Source organism: Alternaria triticimaculans (genome assembly GCF_023758025.1).
Source record: "Alternaria triticimaculans strain BMP 0046 chromosome Unknown scaffold_1, whole genome shotgun sequence".
NCBI lineage: Eukaryota > Fungi > Ascomycota > Dothideomycetes > Pleosporales > Pleosporaceae > Alternaria > Alternaria triticimaculans.
The window spans coordinates 1,342,767-1,362,095 of NW_026055958.1; the positions used below are offsets into that span (position 1 = coordinate 1,342,767).

Genomic DNA, 19,329 nt, shown 5'->3' on the forward strand with positions numbered 1-19,329 from the left:
ATTTGCTCCATCGCTTCCGGCGTCAATTCAATGCTGTAATGCCGTGCCCTTCTCGGACGTCTCAAGCCTGCTTCTGCGCGCTTGTCCTCACGTATCACATGCGCACTGAAACACGAGACGCGACCAACACAAATACTCTTGTTCTGTTCGGCATGTCTCGTTGCCAGGCTTCGAGAAGATCGCGTTGGAAACAGCGCGCCGTTCCATGTTGTGAGCATTACCCTCCCTGTCAAGATCGTGCCATGGGACCTGGGCTTGTAAAAGTTCCGAGCGAGGCGTTCGCAGTGCGGAGAAACCCTGGGAGCACGCTTGCTGGCCTTGTTCACGACAAGGGAGATAGGTCAGGTACCGAGCGACCATCAACTCTATTCTGACGCCGCCCGCTACATTTCGATACAACACAGCACTTGGTGACTACCTCCGCCGCCCAACTCGCGGCGCACAAGGGCGCGCGCATTCAGTCTCTCACCGTCAGCATGCGCATCCACTGCGGATTTGGCAATTCAAAATCTTCACTGCCAACTTTGTGCAAGCCGAACTCCTCCTGAACACCCTCAGGCGGCGCCTCTTCACGCTTTGACGATTAGCCACGCTTGCACTAGTTGCACAAGATGTGGACATAGCCATGTCGATCTCGTCAGCGAAAACGATGCCGTGTTACATCGGGTTGCTCTTTTCACTCCACCCATATGTAATGATTAGCTGTGTGTCTCCGCAACGTGGTGCAAACACGGCTGGCGGCGACGTGCATGACGGCCAAGGTCAGCTGGGGTGGCTCGTCGACATTCTCGCGCGTCGCCCGCCGCCTGGTTCTACAACAGCCTCCAACTCCGTTCGTGGTGTCGCTTCCATGATAACCGTTAAACAAGAAAGCTCTGTTACGCCCAATATCGCGAGGGCGTCATGGTTGTTGCCTTCGCGTACGGTTATTTGGTTGACAGGCCATCGTTTTGGCCAACCACATTTTGCACACCGTTGTCCGCTCGCGGGAAGCAGGGATACATGCCTGGGCATCAACGGTCGACGATCACAAGGGACAAGGTGCGCGACGCTACCGTACATGGATCCGACTCGTCCCGCAAGTCTCTCGCCCACCACCAGCATTGCACACTGGATGATGCTGCAAACCACCGCTACCACTACCGCGTATCCCCGATTCGTGATTTCGCGCGTGGAAATAACGTCACATAAAGCTACCATGACATGCGAAGTGCGGTTGCAGGCCCCGATGGTTCATCTACCGAAGGTTCTCTGCTTATTGACTGACCGGGGAGCGATCGGCAGGTGAGCCCCATCATATCGACCATTTTTACATTATCAAGTTTTCTCCGCTCGCGGCAGCTGTCGTGTGAAATAGGCTAGGCAGCTTTGATGGGCCTAGGCCTGCATTTGCTTATTGCAACTCTATCGGCAGATATCAGTCACATCCAAAAAAGCGATGCAGGAATGTCTATCAGATTGTGCGATAAGATCTTGATGCTGGTGATGCGAGCTCCAGTCACCCACCCGCTTGGAAGATCTCCAGGCCCCCTCGACCTTGCTTCCCGCATCCCTTGAGGGTCGTGGTGCAGCTTGGGTGCCTATCCGACATCTGTTTCCCGGGGTATATCATGAGTGGGCTCCAGGCAAGCATTGTGCCGAACACGAGTACGCGCCCAAGATGCCGCAGTGCCACAAGTTTCGCAATTTGGGAGTGAAGGACTAGACCTTCTCGTCCTGCTTTGAAATCGCTATTTCTCCAGCCGAGCCTTCACTTGCGAACGTTACTGCATAAGCGGCATTTCTGACAGGCGACAGCTTTGTGCTCATTGGCTCAAGGAGTACTCTCCTTCTGCCGGCTTTAATCATGAGACGGAGTGATCCGTGCCATCCCAGTCGATATCATCGAGCTGCAACAAGGTCCGGCCGGTCTCCCGTCCTTTCCCTGTTCTCTCACCAGGCCTTGCGGCGGCACTGATTCGAGCGGACACTTGTGGAAAGGATTCGACATGGGCTGATGGATGCAGCGTCACGTTAACCGCTGTTTTCCATGATGTCAGTCAGCGCTAGCTCCCGATGCACTGCATCAAGCTACCACCCTACTGTGCGAATGGGCCGCCTCGGCTTATCAGCCATCTAGGCCCAGCCTCTTCGATATTCTCGATGGAGAAGCCACAACAACAAACACATCGAAGGACGGTGTGATCCCGCGTTCTATGTATATCTGTTGCCGTTATCCAAGCAGCTTGTAACACATTGATTTAATGACGCGTATGTTTTATTTCAACAACGCATCTCTCCGAAGCGCGTGACTGGAATAGAAACAGCCAGTTCCATATGCGACCCACAACCGAGCCTTCTTGATATGCGCTTGGCAAAGTATCAGGAGATGGCCTTCTCGGTGGAATTCTTGGTGGCTGGGTTGTCGATATCATGCCGGTGCGTACTGCTGGCTCTATCTCGGCTCAAATGCGCTCGGTCATACATTCACCTTTTTCCGGATCTTACATGCCATTGTTACTGGCGCCGATTTGGCTCACGATACTCGTACATGAATTTTCGGTCCACAAGCTGGTCGAGAGATTGCTCTTGGAAGGCATCAGTACGTGCACCCATATTTGGTCCTAGAATCAGCACTGCATGAGATGCATTGCATTAGAGATTGGGACCATGCGAAGTCGGCCCTTCTGTCAGATGCAGTCCGCCCTACGCTGCAGAAAAAAATAACTTTGAGGCTTGCCTAACTGGAGCTGTGTGCGTACTCCAGTCGCGATACGACTTGTAATTGGCCCTGGGTCACGTTTCACGATCTTAGTAACCTTCTAGCGGCCTTCTGGAAGGAAGCGGTGACCATTGTGCTCGCCCTATGCTCCATGCTTTTTCGCGAACTCGAGTCAAGAGCTCTGACGCAACAGCCTTGCAACTGCATGTACACCGGATACGCTTGCTCTGTTCATGCGCAGTTTCCCATATCGTCATTTCAAGTCTGACTGGAGGACCCTCATCAAGTCATCTCGGCGCGACCGAGTGTCGATTGATGGCAGAATTAACTGATCACGATCTGCAATCTCCTCCGTAAGCCCGTTCGGTGCACGTGAAGTGAACAAAGCGCCGAGCTCAGCCTCCTTTTGGTTGCATCTTCTTCACGTCCTTCTCCTTGCTGCGCATAGCACATCCAGAGCGCTGAACGCGACCACAAACGAGAACCGGAACTACATCCCCATGCGCCACGTGTAGCGTGTAACAGCAGATCGGACTCGAATAATCCCAAAGGACTGGTTTCACGACATTGAACCTAGTACAGCAGCCCCGAAACTTACACAGATATTTCGTCACTCGAAATAGCTTTGGGACCACCACGTACCGCTGATACTTCTGCGCCTTCGGAACATGCGAAGACCTGCGAGCCGACGCATAGCGCATAGTTGTAGTGTATGCGATGCAATTGTCGGTTCGAAGATACCGAGATCTCATGAAACGTTGACATGTTCGAGAAGATGCTCAGACTGGTGTTTCAAGATCGCGTCCCGCATTGACAGCCGGGCGCCTCCAAACTCAAACGATCGAGGCTAACATCTCTCTCGCCAACAGCCTTGTATTTCACCTAGGATCTGGTTGCCTGGGCTCCCTCGTCTTGTTTCAACCTGGTCGTACGACCTGGCAATTATCGACCGGTTGTCGCGCTGGGAGCATCTTGCCAGTCAAAGATGTCACAATACAGTCTCTACAAGCTGCAACATCCTTCTGGAATGCCGTTGGTGGGAACGCATCAGGCTTAAGATCAGGGTTTTCTGATTAAAAGCACGTCGCATGCGCGTGCCGCTGAGAACGCCCTCATTGATAACAACAACCGGTGTGCCACTCTTGACATGCGCAGCGGAGGAATGCCCCGGGTTGGAAACCTCGCATTGCGCCGCATGAAGTTTGAACGTTTCGAGATACTCGGACCGCTTGCTCCATTCTGGATGATGAATCGGAAGAGTAGTCGTCAGTGATTGCCTGATTTCGACTGACAACACCATCGCCCGCTCCCAACCACCTGTGTAGCTTGATAACCTTTAACGGCTCAAACCATCTCATCATCGACCCTCACAGTCGGTACAGTCAAACCCCAACATACACTGTAGTGTAGTTCTCATCAGATCTCAACGCTCTTTACCCTATCGGCCCACCTATTGACGCGTCACACTGCGGCTTACTATACATGCGATTGCTACCCAAGATCAGCATCAACCTGCCGTTGTTCTAACTGTCCGCCTTGATCCGAGAGAGATCCAGGCCTCGTAACGACTACTCAAAAGCAAGTGAGGCGTGAAGCGAAACGCAAGTGTGCGGGGAACATAGATGAGCTGGCAGTCATCCCGTTGGCCAATTTTGCTCACAGGATGTTCCTGGTCCACGGGAGGAGCAAGGGAGGCCAACTACCGGGATTGCCAGTGGCCTAAAGCAACTTGTTCTGAAGCAAGCCCAACTTGCGCCTCCAGCCAGTCACAGGTTGGGCAAGGGTAGTAAACCGCAAGTCCGGCACCAGAGATGACTAGAATACCTGATTGGAAACTTTCTTCGCCACAGACTACTGCAGTGTTGAGGTGGGGGAGTTACTGCCTTGGGCGTTTCGAAGTCACGGACTGCATTGCGATGCACTGGAGGGGAAGCCTCGTCATTACAGTCGTCGGCCTCATTGCCCCGTTACAGAGTCGTCAGTATGAACAGCTGATGCGTGCAGCCATGACCGGCTCCGCGAACCTTTTGTGGTCTCGCCAGACCTGGTGAAGATCAGACTCGCTGGGTGTCAGCTTAATGTGGGCCGCGGAGGGCTTCCCCATACAATGGTGCTCAGGATCGATGACTGATCGCAGAATCCAAGGCGGAAGGGAGGCCCAGTAAGTGTCCATCCGATCCGCACTGGGAGTCGAGATGCTCTGCACAGCGATGCCTTGATCAGAGAGATCATGAGTACCAGCAGTGCCAGCTGTTGACGTACAAGGACGTGTCCTGTCTCGTCTGGAGGACATCCTGATGTTTACTGAGGTCATGGCCACGTCTCCCTAGTCACTACTCTTGTTCTCTGGAGCATTCTCTCTCGCCGGGTACCAGACCAGCTATCCCATCACGGCCCAATGCCTACGATCAGCACGAACGGGAGATCGAGTACGTTTCTACGAACTAAGGGCAAGACCAGATCATCGTCTTCCTACGGTCTTAGCACTTGGACATCTACATCCGTACATGCTTATCACACAGGAGATCCTACCATGGGGCCGCTCACAACACCTCATGGCCGCCGTATCTGCGTCCCACACCTTCCTCGTCCGTCTTCCACACTTCCCTCGCGCCTACCATCGACTTTGGTGCAATTGCTCCGCCGAGCTCAACACCTTGGTTAGACGAATATGAAGTTGATAACTGGGCAAGGAGGTAGACGACAACGATGGACAGGCTCGTGCTACGCACAGTACCACGGTCTCTCTTGTGAAATGAGAAGCGAATTGAGGGTGCCGCGCAGTGCGTACACAAACGGTGCAGCTACCTCAAGTATGCGAGGCTGCTACGATACTTTGATACGTAGAAAATCTAGACGGTGGGGTCATACGCTGTATAGCTCGCGCTCCACTTGTCGCTGTATGGGCATTAGGATGTTGTAGAGACAGACGTCTCGCATGTGTTGTGCGTTATGCGAGACGTCTGCCTCTATAACATCCCAATGCCCATACATCGATAAGTCTGAGCTTGGTCGTCTTTACGGCATATCTCCCCATCGTCTAGAGTGCACTGGTTGAAGATCGATGTCTTGAGCACGTGTACGAACAATAAACTAGCTTGTGAACAACCTTGAAAACTTCTACTGCCATGATGAAATACTTGTTGCGCAGCTGCTTATTTTCCTCCTTTTCCTCGTGGACTACTCCGTATGGAGACATAAAACACCACAATTTAGTACATGTATGTGACACTGGCATCTTGCAACATTATTTGTTCTCCTCTCATATCTGGTGATAACGCGCTGCAAAAGCCTTCCGGAACTCGACGGTATACTGCGAGCGAAATTGTGTATGGGTATCGGCGCGGATAGTTGACGCATACTAGATGCAATTAAATGGCACGGCGCAACAACGTGTCGCAGGAAGAAGGCGTATACATCAAAGTGAGATGACCAATGTCAGAATGGTCACTAAAAGTGCTTGTGATGTCGTGTAAAGCCTTGTGGTTGCGGCATTTCTGTTATTGTACTTGCCCTGAGATTTTACACATTGCAACCACAATCACACTTGAAAAAATATTCCGCCTCAACACCACACCCTGAACAGAGCATCGTAACTCATAAGTTCTCATATTTTCGCGCTCATATATACATCTCGACTTTTTTCTGTAAACAAAAATCACTCCTTCGCCTCCCCCTCCGGCTCCTCAAACTCCACCAACGCAGTCCCCGCCTTACACAAATCGCCCTTGCCATGAACAATGCGCTTCACTATCCCATGACTCGGACTCCTGATCACAGTCTCCATCTTCATACTCTCGATAACAACAAGCGCCTGGTCCTTCTTGACCTCCTGACCCTCTTCGACTTCCACTCTGAGGACCTTGCAGGGCATGGGGGCGAGGACGCTGTTGGCCACGTCCTTGACGCCGAGCGCCTTCTTTGTCCACTCCGGCATGGCGAGTTTGAGGCGGTACTGGCGGCCGAGGTGGAAGAGGGTGAGGCGGTCTTCGTCGCGGATGAAGGTTGTTGCTAGGCGGGTGTGGGGGTAGAAGGATGTGAGTGTGTTGTTGGACGGGGAGAAGGTAGATGTGACGTTGTTGTATGTCTTGTCGCCGACGCTGATGTCGAATTGCTGGGGGCTGGCTTGTCGGATGCTGACTTTTGTTGCTGTGGCTTCGCCCTTGCCGTCGGCGGGGGTCTCGACGAGGTTGAACTCGCGCTGCTGGTACGAGCTACTGAAGCCGAATCCTACGGCTGTCACGGGCGGTCCGGTCCATACGTCTCCTCTCGATGCTGAGATCTCTTGTAGCGCAAGGCCAAGGGCGGCTTGTGCGTAGACTTCTGGTGCTGGTGCTTCGGGTGTGAACAGCTCGGCGTGGTGCTTTTGAATGTATCCTGTTTCTACGTCGCCGGCGACGAAGTCTGGTGATACACACATGCGCTTGATGAACTCGATGTTTGTTATAGGGCCCGCGACTTCGTATTCCTCTAGGGCGGCTCGCAGCTTCTGGATTGCAGCCTCGCGGGTCGGGCCTTGGACGATGAGTTTGGAGATCATTGGGTCGTAGTGAGAGGATACTTCGTCACCAGCAATAAAACCTGAGTCGATACGAACGGTGGACGTGGGGGTCGGTGTCTTCAGGTGGAGCAAGAGACCAGAGTCAGGAATGAAGTTCATGTCTGGGTTCTCGGCGTAGATGCGCGCTTCGATGGCATGACCCCTCTCCTTGATCCTCTGTTCAGTCTCCTGTTGGGTAAGAGGTAGCTTCCCGCCCTCGGCAACGATAAGTTGCCATCTCACAAGGTCCTCACCCGTTACCATCTCTGTGACAGGGTGTTCGACTTGCAATCTTGTGTTCATCTCCATGAAGAAGAATTCGCCCGTCTCGTTGTCAAAGATGAACTCGACTGTGCCCGCTCCTTCGTATCCAACTGCAAGTGCAGCTTGTCTAGCCTTCTCCCAGATGTCCTGCCTGATGGCCTCATCCAGATGCGGTGCTGGTGACTCTTCCAGGATCTTCTGATGCCGGCGTTGTATGCTGCAGTCCCTCTCTCCAAGCGCAACGCAGTTGCCATGCTTGTCGGCGAAGACCTGGACTTCGATGTGACGTGGCGTGGTGATGTACTTCTCCACTAGCATGACTTCGTCGCCGAAAGAGTTCCGTGCCTCTGATTTTGCCGACGCGAGTTGGTCGAAGAACTCGGCTTCGGTGTTGACGATGCGCATGCCCTTGCCGCCGCCGCCCTTGACGGCTTTGAGGAGTACGGGGTAGCCGATGCTCGCGGCCTGTTCTTTGAGGTACGCTGGGTCTTGTTCGGAACCGTGGTAGCCTGGGATACAGGGAACGCCAGCTTTGGTCATGATGTCTTTCGACTCACTTTTATTTGTTAGTTACGATGGCTTGAGTATATGCTGGTCACCTACCTCTTGCTCCCCATGGACTCGATTGCTTGCCATGGTGGTCCGATGAATGTGAGACCGGCGTCTGTACATTTCCTTGCGAATGTAGGGTTCTCGCTCAGCTATCTTTCTGTTAGCCTTATTCTACCTCGTCGTGTACATGAGCTCTTACAAAGCCGTAGCCCGGATGTATGCCCTGGCATCCTTGGTCTTTCGCGATTTGTATTATACGGTCTCCATCAAGATATGCGGAGGGGTCCCCGAGGTTTACGGCGTAGGGTGAGCTCAGCGCATGTTGCGATCGAGCATCTGGGTCGGTAAAGAGGGTCGTGGTCTTGATGCCGTATTCTGAAGCTGTTCTTCCAACTCGTCTGAAATCGTGTTAGTTATGAAAGCGTGAAATTCCGTCGGGGATCTCACAGTGCAATCTCTCCGCGATTCGCTATGAGGACAGAAGTAAGCGGTTTGGCAGCGGGCGCAATGGTAGAGTTGTAGCGGGCGCCATTGGTAGCAAGAAGCTGGCGCGAGAGGTGAGTGGACTTTCTAAAGGCACGCATGGTCACAAATGGGTATATGGAGCAAAAAGATTGATTGAACAGCTACAGAAGCACTTTGTTCGTGGCATGGCGGAAGGAAGTTTGGGGAGCCTCGGTGTTGTTAAGCCGCGTGGAGCCGTTCGCGGGGAAGGCGCGCTTCGTGTTTACTGTAGCAAACAGTTGCGGAAGTGGCATCTCGGGCCCCTCGATGGGGAAGGAGCACATGGCGGCATCTGAAGTTGCACGGGCAGTCACACATGCCGAGTTGCCTTCTCTCCGCTGGTCTTGACTCCCTTGAATTGGTGGCTTGGGGTTGCGCTGATGACCACCGTGCACTCAGGGAGGAGAGGAGCGCTCTGCACGCCCGCGTCATACCCTTACTCACCCCGACTGCGCGACCTCGACTCGACCCTACGCCCCAACCACGCAGAAGCGCAATCACGTCGTCACCTCTGCCATCACCTCTGTCATCACCCCGCCTTTCGCGCCACGAACCTGTACGGTCGCGCATCGCATCGCAAACGACGTCCTCGACCGCACTCAGCGCATGTGATCGCATACACGACCACCGGTCCTACCCAACATGAGCGATTACGACGATGACTACGATGATTACGAAGGCGACTTCTTCTACGTCGAAGACGAATACATGGCCGCCGACGACCTTGCAGAGCACGCCGTCGCCTCACCACCACCAGCGACATGCGGCGACGAGGACATGGAAGACGACTGGGACCGCTTCGACTACTTCAACGACCTCGAGTACGCGTCGGACGGCTACGATGATACCAAGTTTCAAGCGCTTGATGTCAAGGGCGCAAAAGCAGGCTTGAAGAGGAAGCGGACAGTGAAGAGCGCACCAGCCAGGAAGAGATTGGCCAAGGATAGCGTGAACACACATTCAGAGGCAACACCGCTGGGACATTCGCCTATAGTTTGGCGCTCACAGGCGAGCCGTGGAACTAAGCCCAAGACCCTCGACGACAACGCGCAACCATATGCTTTGTTCAAGAACTGGAGGGAGAAGCTCGCAGACATACCAGAATGGGCGAAAGGCTCACCACCAAGCTCACCAGGAGCGCTATCTTCGCGGCCAGGCAAAGGAAAGGCAAAGATGGCCTTTGTCACCGAGCCCGCATCGCCCCCATACGACGATGACGAAGACATCGACGACGAAGGTGACGACGGCATGGACCAGGGAGAAGGCGGCATACCACAGGACGCGCTATTGGCAGCATTGCAACGGCAACTCGCTGCTACTGGCGGACCGCTCACCGGCATGGACCCCCAACAGCTGCTCGAGTTTGCCATGCGCATGGCAACAGACAACGACGCGGGTGACGATATCGCAGGCGAGATGGCAGAGGCAATGTTAGGTGGGGAAGAGGACAAAGACGACGCAGAGGCAGAAGAGAAGCTTCTCTCGTGGGTAGCCCAACAGCGCAACGGGAAGAACGGAGAGACCCCTGCGGAAGAAGAGGACGACACGATGGAAGGAACAACGCAACAGCCCCCGTCACCGCCTTCATCCGACCTCAAACGCAGCGTCCGCGTCGCCGAGACCAATACAAACAAATCCTCTCTTAAGCGGAAGGCAGAAGACGAGCCCACAGTCGAAGGCTCTACGAAGGTGCTCAAGAAGAAGGCAACACGGTCTTTTGATGCGCCCACAGCAGCAAGTCAAGCCAAAGCCGCTCCATCGCGACCAACGACACGATCGAAAGCTGGGAAGCGCAAGTGAGCACGGCGTGTGTGGTTAATCACTGACAGCGGAAGCGCGAGCTTGCGTTACCAGCATATGTTTGATTACGGATCTTCATTTCTTTCTTTCTTGCATACCACATTTGTATATTACTTCCACGATGGACGAGATGACACGAGATACGGAGGAATTGGCTGGCTATTTTCGTTTGCGGTATGCAAGGCATGTCGCTTGCACGTATGGATAGCATAGGCTAACTTTCTCACAAAATGGCATGAGACCCCGCCGATGAGTATCCTATTGACTTTCCGTTTGAGTGAGAATTTTGACCTTCGAGTATCAAACTTCACCGGAGGCTTTCACAGAGGTTTTGAACAATCTAACAAGATAGGAATTGCTGTTTCTCATATGCACCTATACTTCATGTTACACAATCATTCGCCTTTCAACGATTAAAACACCTCATCTAGAACAACATCCCCAGCTCATTAGAATCAAACCCCATACCCTCAAACCCAAGCCCCTGAGCATTCCACCCCATATCCAGCGGCAAAAACCCATTCCACAACGCCGCATCATCCGCCGGCGCATTCCCCCCACCCCCACCCACCGCAAACTCATTCACAGCGCCCAGATCCGTCCACCCAAAATCGCCCATCTGCTCCGTAAGCGCCGGACTCTCCCCTGTCCCATTACTACTCGCCTGCGGACTCGCGCCCACAATAGGATGTTGAGGGAACCCATTCTGGTCAACCGGATTACTGGCAATATGCGTGCCTGGGTGGCGGAAAGAAGAACGACTCGCTTTGTCCTTCTTTGGTACTTTTGCCCAGAGGAGCTTGAGGAGTTGTGAGTAGCGGGAGCCGGGGTGCTGGATGCCAGCGCCGGCTCCAACGGCGCTGCGCTCGAGGCGGGCGACGGTTTCGTTGATCATGGCGCGGATGGCGCGGTCTTCGTCTGCACTTATGACGCCGGTGCAGCGTGCGCGGTAGAGGAAGACGCCGGCGTAGATGAGGTAGAGGTAGTATCTCAGTGGCATGAAACGGAGGGAGCGCTCTGGATCGACAAAGTTGTTTACGGTTGTGAGAATCGCTTTTGCGGCGTCGAGGCCTTCGTAGATGAAGCGCGCGTCGCCTACTGCGCCGACGTTGTTTACGAAGACGCGCTGGGGGACTTGCATGCGCCCGTTTGCCATGGTGGCTGGTGTGCCCACTACGGGGTCGGTGGATGTGGATGAGGAGGGTAGTGCGCGCAGGACGGTGGCTTGGAAGGCGAAGGCATTGGTGTAGAGACGCAGGTAGTCGTATGACATAAGTAGACATGCTTTGAGCGGTGGAGAGCATGTCAATGTACCCCAGACGCTCTTCCACCCGTAGATCGCTGACCGGAAATCGTCGATGAATTTGATGTAGCTGCCGCTCATCTGCGATCGAAAGCTTGAGCTCGGGTTCGAATACAAAGTATCGTGGACATTGCTGAAGAGTTGCGTGAGTTCAAGATTCGCTTGGAAGATGGAAGCATGGTCCTCTTCGTTCGGGCTCTTGGGGATCAACGATGGGTAATCCTCTCTTCGCAGCGTTGTCAAAGGCCCCGGTCCACGCGACCAGAACGCCTTCCCGATTCTGATGCTGATATGGCGATCAGACACATATGCCGCCGTCCAGATGAGGCGCTTGCGATGATGGTCCGGATCCTTGCCCTGATCCACGAAGCGGAACGAGTACCGATCGAGAGCAAGGAAGTACGCGATCCTCAGAGCAAGACCAACATGCATCCAGCTCTCTTTATCTTCCTCTCCCTTTCCAACCTTGCCAGAGCCACGCTGCGTATACGGTGCCCACTCAGCGAGCAGTAGTAGAGCCTCTACTGCTTCGATTCCGGCATCGCCTCCCGCTGCCAACGTCGAGACAAGGCTCTTCATGTGCTCGGAACAGGCTTCGTAGATGTGCGGTTCGTCGACGAGGTCTTTGGAAGCGATGAGGAGGATGGCTGTGAGGAGGTGTTTCTCGTTGTTCACCATGTCGGATAGGCGCGATGTTTCGAAGGCGTGCGCTGGCGCGAGTGGGTAGTATGGATGGTACTGCTGTTGGAAGCGTACGAGCAGCTGGCATAGAGAATGCACGGTGAGTATTCCGCGGTCTAACAACGGGTATGAGAAGGACAGCGGCGCAGGCATGCTGAGAGATGACCCTCGCGCATGTCCTATGCTGTTGTTTCTACCCGTCCCATTGATCTCGTCATTTGAGCTCGACTCCCCAGCAACTCTCGCCAGTATGCCCAGCGCATCCGACGGGTTCTGCAGGTTTGAAAAGGGTAGTTCATCGGTATTCGAAGAGCCTGAGCGTGATGCTTGGAGCTCTTCGCCGAAAGGCTGTACGCCTGGGTCTTGCGACCATGTTGTTCCGAGATTTCCCAGCGTGTGAAAGCTTCCTTCGGGTGCGGTATTCGCCAGCGATGGGAGCGGCTGTTGTGGTAGCGATTCAGATTGCGACTGCGATTCATCGACGCGTTTCTTCTTGCGCTCGCGTCTTCCGCCGCGGTTGCTGCCGCCTAGTACGCATTCGAGGTTGTCGCGCTTGCACCTTAGGCATGGTATCGAGTTGTCGGAGTCGCTGCAACGCCACGTTAGAACTACATACGATATGCACGCACATTCGGTGTCGCGACAAGAGCTGTCCACGCGCAAACTTCAATCCTAGCCAGCTTGAAACCACCGACGCGCGCAAACAAACAAGAAACCTCAGCCACTTACAGCAAACACCGACTCTTCCTCTTCCTGCAGTTCAAACACGCAATCTGCGTCCTCTTGATCTTCGAAGCTTCGTCCTCATCCGGGTTGGTGGCCGCCTGCGCGCCAGCAGGCTGTTGTGGGGCATTTGCTTCCATGCCTCATCTCGAAGCAATGCGTCGTGTCGGTGTTTGAAGCTGTCGGGAATTGTGGGCACCTTAACAAAACGCGGGGACGGCAACGCTGGCATCGGTTATTGCTGGTATCGGGCCGAAGTCTTGAGCAGACATGGATTTTTCAGTTCTCAAGGTCATCCCATGGTTTGCGGATCGTGGCAAGGGTTGGTCATGTTTTGCTGATCTTCAAGATCCAGCTGCACTGGAAACGTAGTGATTATCATGGTAATGTTGGCGTTTGGTGTTCCTGTCCGCCCGGGTAAAGGTAGGTTCGTGATCGCGCATCGCCGGCCCCTGACCCAACCACGTCTGCTCAGTGACATGTAATTCCCCACTTTGACCGTAGAACGCTTAGCTCTCTGGCCCAAAGATCGAAAACCACTTCTTCATCCTCGTCGTGGCGTCTTGTAAAATTCAGACCACGCAAAAGTGTGTTTTCTGGCTTGGTACATATTTTGGTCTTTTTGGCCAAGGTTCATCAAGCAAGGCTCGTTGGTGTAGTTGGTTATCACGTCAGTCTAACAAAGGCCTTCAAAAGCCCGTTAGTACACTGAAGGTCCGGAGTTCAAACCTCCGATGAGTCAAAGCCCAAGGGTTTCAGTGTATTAGTTCTGCGTTCGCGCAGGGCTATTCTTTTTGGCCAGTTCAAGCTTTCGCAGTTGGGGCATTGCGAATCAGCGAACTTTTTGCCTGTTTCTAGCTGACAGCGGGAACATGCTGTATACAAAGTTCATTGTAGGACACACGTTGGTACTGCCTAGAACTATATCCTGTAGTCTCCATTATTGCACTCTTCTTCTCGGACGTTGGAGACTGGTTGGACGTGAAAGAACGGTTGCACTTTCGCAGTGAGTCTGACGTCTTGTTTCTAGGTGAATCAGTGTACATCAGCGTTCCCTTCTTTTTATTTCGTACAACATCCGGTGGTACACCATCCGAAGAAACATCATCCGAAAGGCACAACATCCGAACAACGCATGCAAGGCACCGACTTTTCTGAGGCTGGTATGCTCCAGTTATATAGCCGCTACTGTCCTGGTTATCGCATCTTCACATGCGCGTACGTACGTACCTAGGTAGGTAGTACTGGGGTGGTCTATCACCCAACAGCAGTCGCCGTCGCGTCTACCTACAGGTCCTCGTGCCATATCAAACGTCACAGCAACCTTCTACTACAGCAACACGACTCAGCCCTCGTCATCTCTCCCCAATACACGTATCAGTACATGCGACTTTTGCCTCGATCTTTACCACGCTAGACCGTCGTCGGCCCTATAGCGGCGTAGGTGACGCTCTAAGGATAATCTTGGAACCTTCCACGATTAGGACCCATAGCTTTCGAAATCAACCGGTAGTAACCGACGGTAACTCACTAGATGATGAATAGGCGATACAGACGTGTGATTTGGTAAGGCAGTCTAGTGGCGATTATTCAGCTTTCTGTCGGGTGGTTACTACAGTAGAACAGTTGTGATACAAAGACGTAGCTGCTCGCGATCGTTATTCACATCTCCTCACTACAACATCAATTTCGAGGTTATCAATTCTACCCTTAGATCGTAGTTGCAATCTACATCGTCTTTTTGTGCGCAAAGAGAAACATTTCCATCCAGCAAGGAACCTACACCAACTCCAAACAATGTAACGAACCCCATCCCACACTCTCTCAGCACCCACCAATTCTAATCACTCACCTCACAGACAATGTCCTCCGCCCTCCTCCCCCACCTGACCCGCTTTACGGAGTTCATAAACAGCGGCGACGTCGCCATCGGAAAAGAAGTCATCTCACCTAACGCGACCTTCCACGTCCCCTTCGGCGGGCCTCCTCTCCAAGGTCTTGACGGCTACCTCCAAATCCTGGGCATGATGCGCAGCGCCTTCCCCGACATCCAATGGACAATCAAAGAAACCATTGCCGAGGGCGACAAAATCGTATGTCGCTTTGAAACGCGCGGTACACATAATGGACCCTTTATGGGTGTTGCTCCTACAGGAAAGAGCATTTGCATGACAGCGCTCAACATCTATCGATTTGAGAATGGCCAGATTGTGGAGGAGTTGGGACAGCCGGATATCTTTGGACTGATGGTGCAGATTGGTGCTATCCCTGTGCCAGGTCCTTGAAGATTGTGAGATAGAATAATGGAAAAGATGTCAAGTAGACCGAATATTGTCTTGTGAAGATGAGAGTGATTTGATATATACTCTTCGTAGCGACGCATACGTCGCCTTCGGTAATGAGATTAGTAGTCTGATATGTAAAAGCGACGACACTATATCGCGCTTGCCCCTTCGTTCTCCATGGCTCTTCTATGCACCGCTCATTATGTTTAGAGCCCCACTAACCCCCTAAGTTATATACTCAAGTTGATCCAACGACAACGAGCTTTTCCCAATCCTGATACGCCAATGCTAACAAGCAGTTTAATGGACAAAAGAAACAACAAGTGATGGACAAAAATAACATGCAAGAACTAATATGTACGAAGACGGTACGTCGTGAAAATCTTCATGGCTCATAACTTCATCATTGCTTACGCAACGTAAGCGGGCGGTGCTTCGATCTCATCGTCGCTCTGCCAAAAGCCTCCTGTGGGTGCTGTCTTCGTCCGGGTGTGTGATGGTCGCCGAGACGATCGGTCCTTCTCTTCTTGGACTTTCCGAGCAATCTCCTGCGCCATCTTCGTCATCCATGCTTGTTCGAGGATGCCGCCGGAGCTGGCCATGACGTCAGCGTTCGGTGGGGAAGATGTGCGCGGCGGCGAGCAGAGGGCTGAGAGCGATGAGACTTTGTCAAACGACAGGGAGCGGAGGAGCGGCGAGGTGGATTGCTGTGCTTGGCGTAGCTTATTGCGCGACAGCGGCGGACGCCTGGAAGAGGTGTGGGATATGAATGGGTCTTCGAGGTGAGCGGCTGGTGGGGTCTTTTGCTTCGATTTGCCATGCTTCGATGACTCTGAGAGGACTGGCGCAGGGGCGAGAAGAGGGCCAAATGCAGGAGGTTCTTCTGGTATCCGTTTTGGCGTACCGATGTCCAGACTGCCACGTCTACTCTCAAAGCGCATGCCAGGTTGTGCGGGGCTCGTTGGTGGGGTAGCGAGTTCCTCCTCTGCCTCTCTTTCCTCGGGTATGACGCTCGATGTCTCGGAGGCGTATGCGCTGGGCAACGGTGTGTTGGCGCCTGTAGAGACGCCAGAGTCGACGCCGTCCTTTTTACGTAGATCAACAACACGCTTCTTCCGTTTCCGCATGCCACCTGTGCGTGAGCGACTTGAGCCAAGACTGAGCCCCGCCGATGTCGAGTACGCCGATGCCATGGTGGGTCGCGAGCTCAGCGTCTCGTTGCCTGTGCTGCCAGACGCGACTGACGAAGCACCAGACTTGAGACTGCCAAACGTCGACTGTATCCTTGACAAACTGCCTTGTGTGAGTGCGGGCGTCGCAGCACCAGACTCGGGCCTGTCTGGGTGACCTGCCCATGCTCGGAAGACGGCATCGCGAATGCCGGGTGTGAAGAGGGAGAGGGTTCGTTGCGATTCGGAGAGGGCGGCTAGGCGAAGGATGTTCTTCTGGGAGAAGGAGGCGTGGATCTCGCCAGAGTCGAGCGACAAGGCCGAGATTTGGGCTTCGTCTAATGGATTGCCGAACGCATCGACAGCGTCTTGTGGCGGCGATGCGAGGGGATCGATGGCTGCGGTGGTATCGTTGGCGCTCTCTAGCCGCTCTTCTGTTTCGATTTCCTGGTACTCGGGCGACAGCATGCGGAGTGACAACCTGTGAATGATAGCTGGCAAATCTTCCATGAACAGCACACGCAATTGGCCTTCAATCTCCTTTTGCAGGTAGTCGCGCACAAAGGGGATGGAGTCAAACGTCGACGAGACCTTGAGCGAATCCAGAGGGTCGTTCCTGAAGACCAGCGTCAAGCCCTTTTGTTTGGAGAAGACCAAGATGACGAAACCAGACAGTCGGATATTAGACAGTGTAATTTGCAACGGTATAGTCAAGCCCGATGACGCTGCCAGCGGCTGCGGTGACGCAAAGTCTGGCTTGTTGGAGAGATACGTCTTCAGCGGATTTGCCTGGACTTTTGTTTTGAGCGTCAGAAACGCGTCGCCCGCATACGACATCTTGAAGATGCCCCTGAACCGGTCCTCAGCCAGGTCTCCAATCTCCAGTATCTCGAGCTCGGGCGGGGTGGTGCCGAGATTGAGCTCGGTGACGATGATGTCGTCGACGATGATGGGCGGCTTGGGCGACTTGTTGAGGGCCGTCGTCAGCATGTCGCGCGCCCTCGACGTGTCGGCTATCAGCGGCGACCAGTTGAAGTTGAAGGCCATGGTGGGTGGTTGATGCGTGGAGCGTCGACGTGGTTACCGCGCGGGTGTTGGGGATTGGCAGATGATGCTGCTGTCGCGTGCATTCGCCATGCGATCACACGAGGCCAATTCTGGGGGTTGGGCGTATTTCGGACGGGACGGGCGGGGTGACGGGCGGGCAGTGAATATTGCGGGCGGTGTGGGCAGGTATAGATGGGCGTGTCGTGGTGGAGAGAGCGTGGGAGCACATGCGGCGCTCGAGGGGATTTTCCGGGTGAAAGGTACCGACGTCAAGGATGATGCCGCCAACTTTTTACACAACCGCTCGTCGGCCGTGCGCAGACAGCACCCGCCCCTCGCATCTGGTTTAGTCTACCTGAACATCGCGACTGGCGGTGAAGAGCCTGGAGCCGTTGTATGCACGTCTACGTTACAGACTAGCATCCCGCTGCGAGTGATTCGCTGCCACCACTGCCACCTTGATCGACAAGTTTCAAAAAGCCCTACGTCTAGCCACATGTCAACACAATATGCTTCCATGGCTGCCGTTTGGCCTGTCAGGTACTAATTTCCCCATCTTCGCTATAGCCCAGCTACCCCAGCAGCTCCACGCCGTCGAGTAGGAAATTGCCCAATAATAGCAGCGGCCGATTGTTTGAATCACCATCCGAGCTTTGGCAGGCAGATCTGCCGTGCGCGGGTACATCATCTGTAGTCGTGAAATTTGTTTTCATGCATCCGTCGTTATCGCAGGTGGTTGGTACACGTGGATGACCTGGCGACCTTGGAACTGAGACAGCACACACATTCCTTCAGTCACGCGCATCCTGATACTCGGCCCATTACAACGCTGCGCCTTGATCCTCCTTGAGCAGCTTCTCCACAGCGTCCACCTTGTCCTTGAATCCTTGCTTCTTGTCGGTCCTGCTCCCCACACGAATATCGCTCTGAATCCTCACAATCCCATTCTGATGCAACATCGCATGGCATTGCCCTATAACCCGCATAACGTCGTCCCACGAGCCCTCTAACCATAATTAGCATGCACATTCAAGAATGTTCCATATACCCCTCCACCTTCCAAGCCACCAGGCCCGCATACCGGCCGAGAAGAGGGTTGGCTCGCACGCGAGAGCGTACAGAATTCAGAAGGTGGGGTGTGTGCAGGCACATACCAACTGTTGTCCCCGCCGAATGCATCGAATAATCCAAGCCGCTTTTCTTGAGGAGCCGCTGCACTTCCGCGACTTCCTTGGACACCGATGCTGTGGGGGTGCCCAGGGGGATCAGACAAAAGTCTGCAATGCACGCTGGCGGGGTCGCAAGGTCCGTGAGGTCGTCCGAGGCTGACATGATGCAGTTCCGTTATTGCAGCTGTGGGGTATATGCAAAAGGAAAGTCTTGAAACAAACGGTCGTTGAGTGAGTCCGGATATTGTAGGGTGACGACCGAGTTCGGTCGTCGGACCTTCATCACTTCCGCACCGAGCTCGCTGCCCTGCCCGAACACCAACAGGCCGATGCAAACAAAAGAACTACCACTACGACTAATTAGGTGATTTGCGCGTTGTAAGAGATATGAGATTTGACTTATACAAATGAGCGTAGGGGTAAATTACACATATCAGCTGCCAACCACTGTCTCTAGGGCTCTTACCTGAGTAGGCTTTGCGATACATTCAGCCCCCATCAAGATATACATACTCATCATGCTTCGTGAACTCCTCGCATCTATCTAATCCTAGACTCCATTTAGGAATCTGCTCTATATCGACCAAGCAA

The 19,329-nt window shown here is 53.7% G+C and overlaps 5 protein-coding genes and 1 non-coding gene across 6 annotated transcripts; 3 read left to right on the forward strand and 3 right to left on the reverse strand.

Moving 5' to 3' along the window:
* Nucleotides 1–6,359: 6,359 nt before the first annotated feature.
* Nucleotides 6,360–8,641, reverse strand: J4E78_000462 (uncharacterized protein; the record flags this gene model as incomplete). Its single annotated transcript, XM_049361126.1, has 4 exons — nucleotides 6,360–8,061; nucleotides 8,109–8,206; nucleotides 8,257–8,455; nucleotides 8,505–8,641. The coding sequence occupies 4 exons, from the start codon at nucleotides 8,639–8,641 to the stop codon at nucleotides 6,360–6,362; spliced, it is 2,136 nt and encodes a 711-aa protein (XP_049226409.1).
* A 562-nt stretch (nucleotides 8,642–9,203) lies between these two features.
* J4E78_000463 (uncharacterized protein) lies at nucleotides 9,204–10,361 on the forward strand (the record flags this gene model as incomplete). The annotated part of the gene is made up of 1 exon (XM_049361127.1): nucleotides 9,204–10,361. The coding sequence occupies one exon, from the start codon at nucleotides 9,204–9,206 to the stop codon at nucleotides 10,359–10,361; it is 1,158 nt and encodes a 385-aa protein (XP_049226410.1).
* A 3,351-nt stretch (nucleotides 10,362–13,712) lies between these two features.
* Nucleotides 13,713–13,810, forward strand: J4E78_000464. Its single transcript has one exon. It is a non-coding gene; the product is annotated as a tRNA-Val (tRNA).
* A 1,120-nt stretch (nucleotides 13,811–14,930) lies between these two features.
* On the forward strand, nucleotides 14,931–15,353 carry J4E78_000465 (uncharacterized protein; the record flags this gene model as incomplete). Its single annotated transcript, XM_049361128.1, has 1 exon — nucleotides 14,931–15,353. One exon carries the CDS (start codon nucleotides 14,931–14,933, stop codon nucleotides 15,351–15,353), a length of 423 nt encoding a protein of 140 aa, XP_049226411.1.
* Nucleotides 15,354–15,763: 410 nt separating this feature from the next.
* Nucleotides 15,764–17,569, reverse strand: MDM34 (ERMES complex subunit; the record flags this gene model as incomplete). The annotated part of the gene is made up of 1 exon (XM_049361129.1): nucleotides 15,764–17,569. The coding sequence occupies one exon, from the start codon at nucleotides 17,567–17,569 to the stop codon at nucleotides 15,764–15,766; it is 1,806 nt and encodes a 601-aa protein (XP_049226412.1).
* An 821-nt stretch (nucleotides 17,570–18,390) lies between these two features.
* J4E78_000467 (uncharacterized protein) lies at nucleotides 18,391–18,901 on the reverse strand (the record flags this gene model as incomplete). The annotated part of the gene is made up of 2 exons (XM_049361130.1): nucleotides 18,391–18,575; nucleotides 18,724–18,901. 2 exons carry the CDS (start codon nucleotides 18,899–18,901, stop codon nucleotides 18,391–18,393), a joined length of 363 nt encoding a protein of 120 aa, XP_049226413.1.
* Nucleotides 18,902–19,329: the final 428 nt, after the last annotated feature.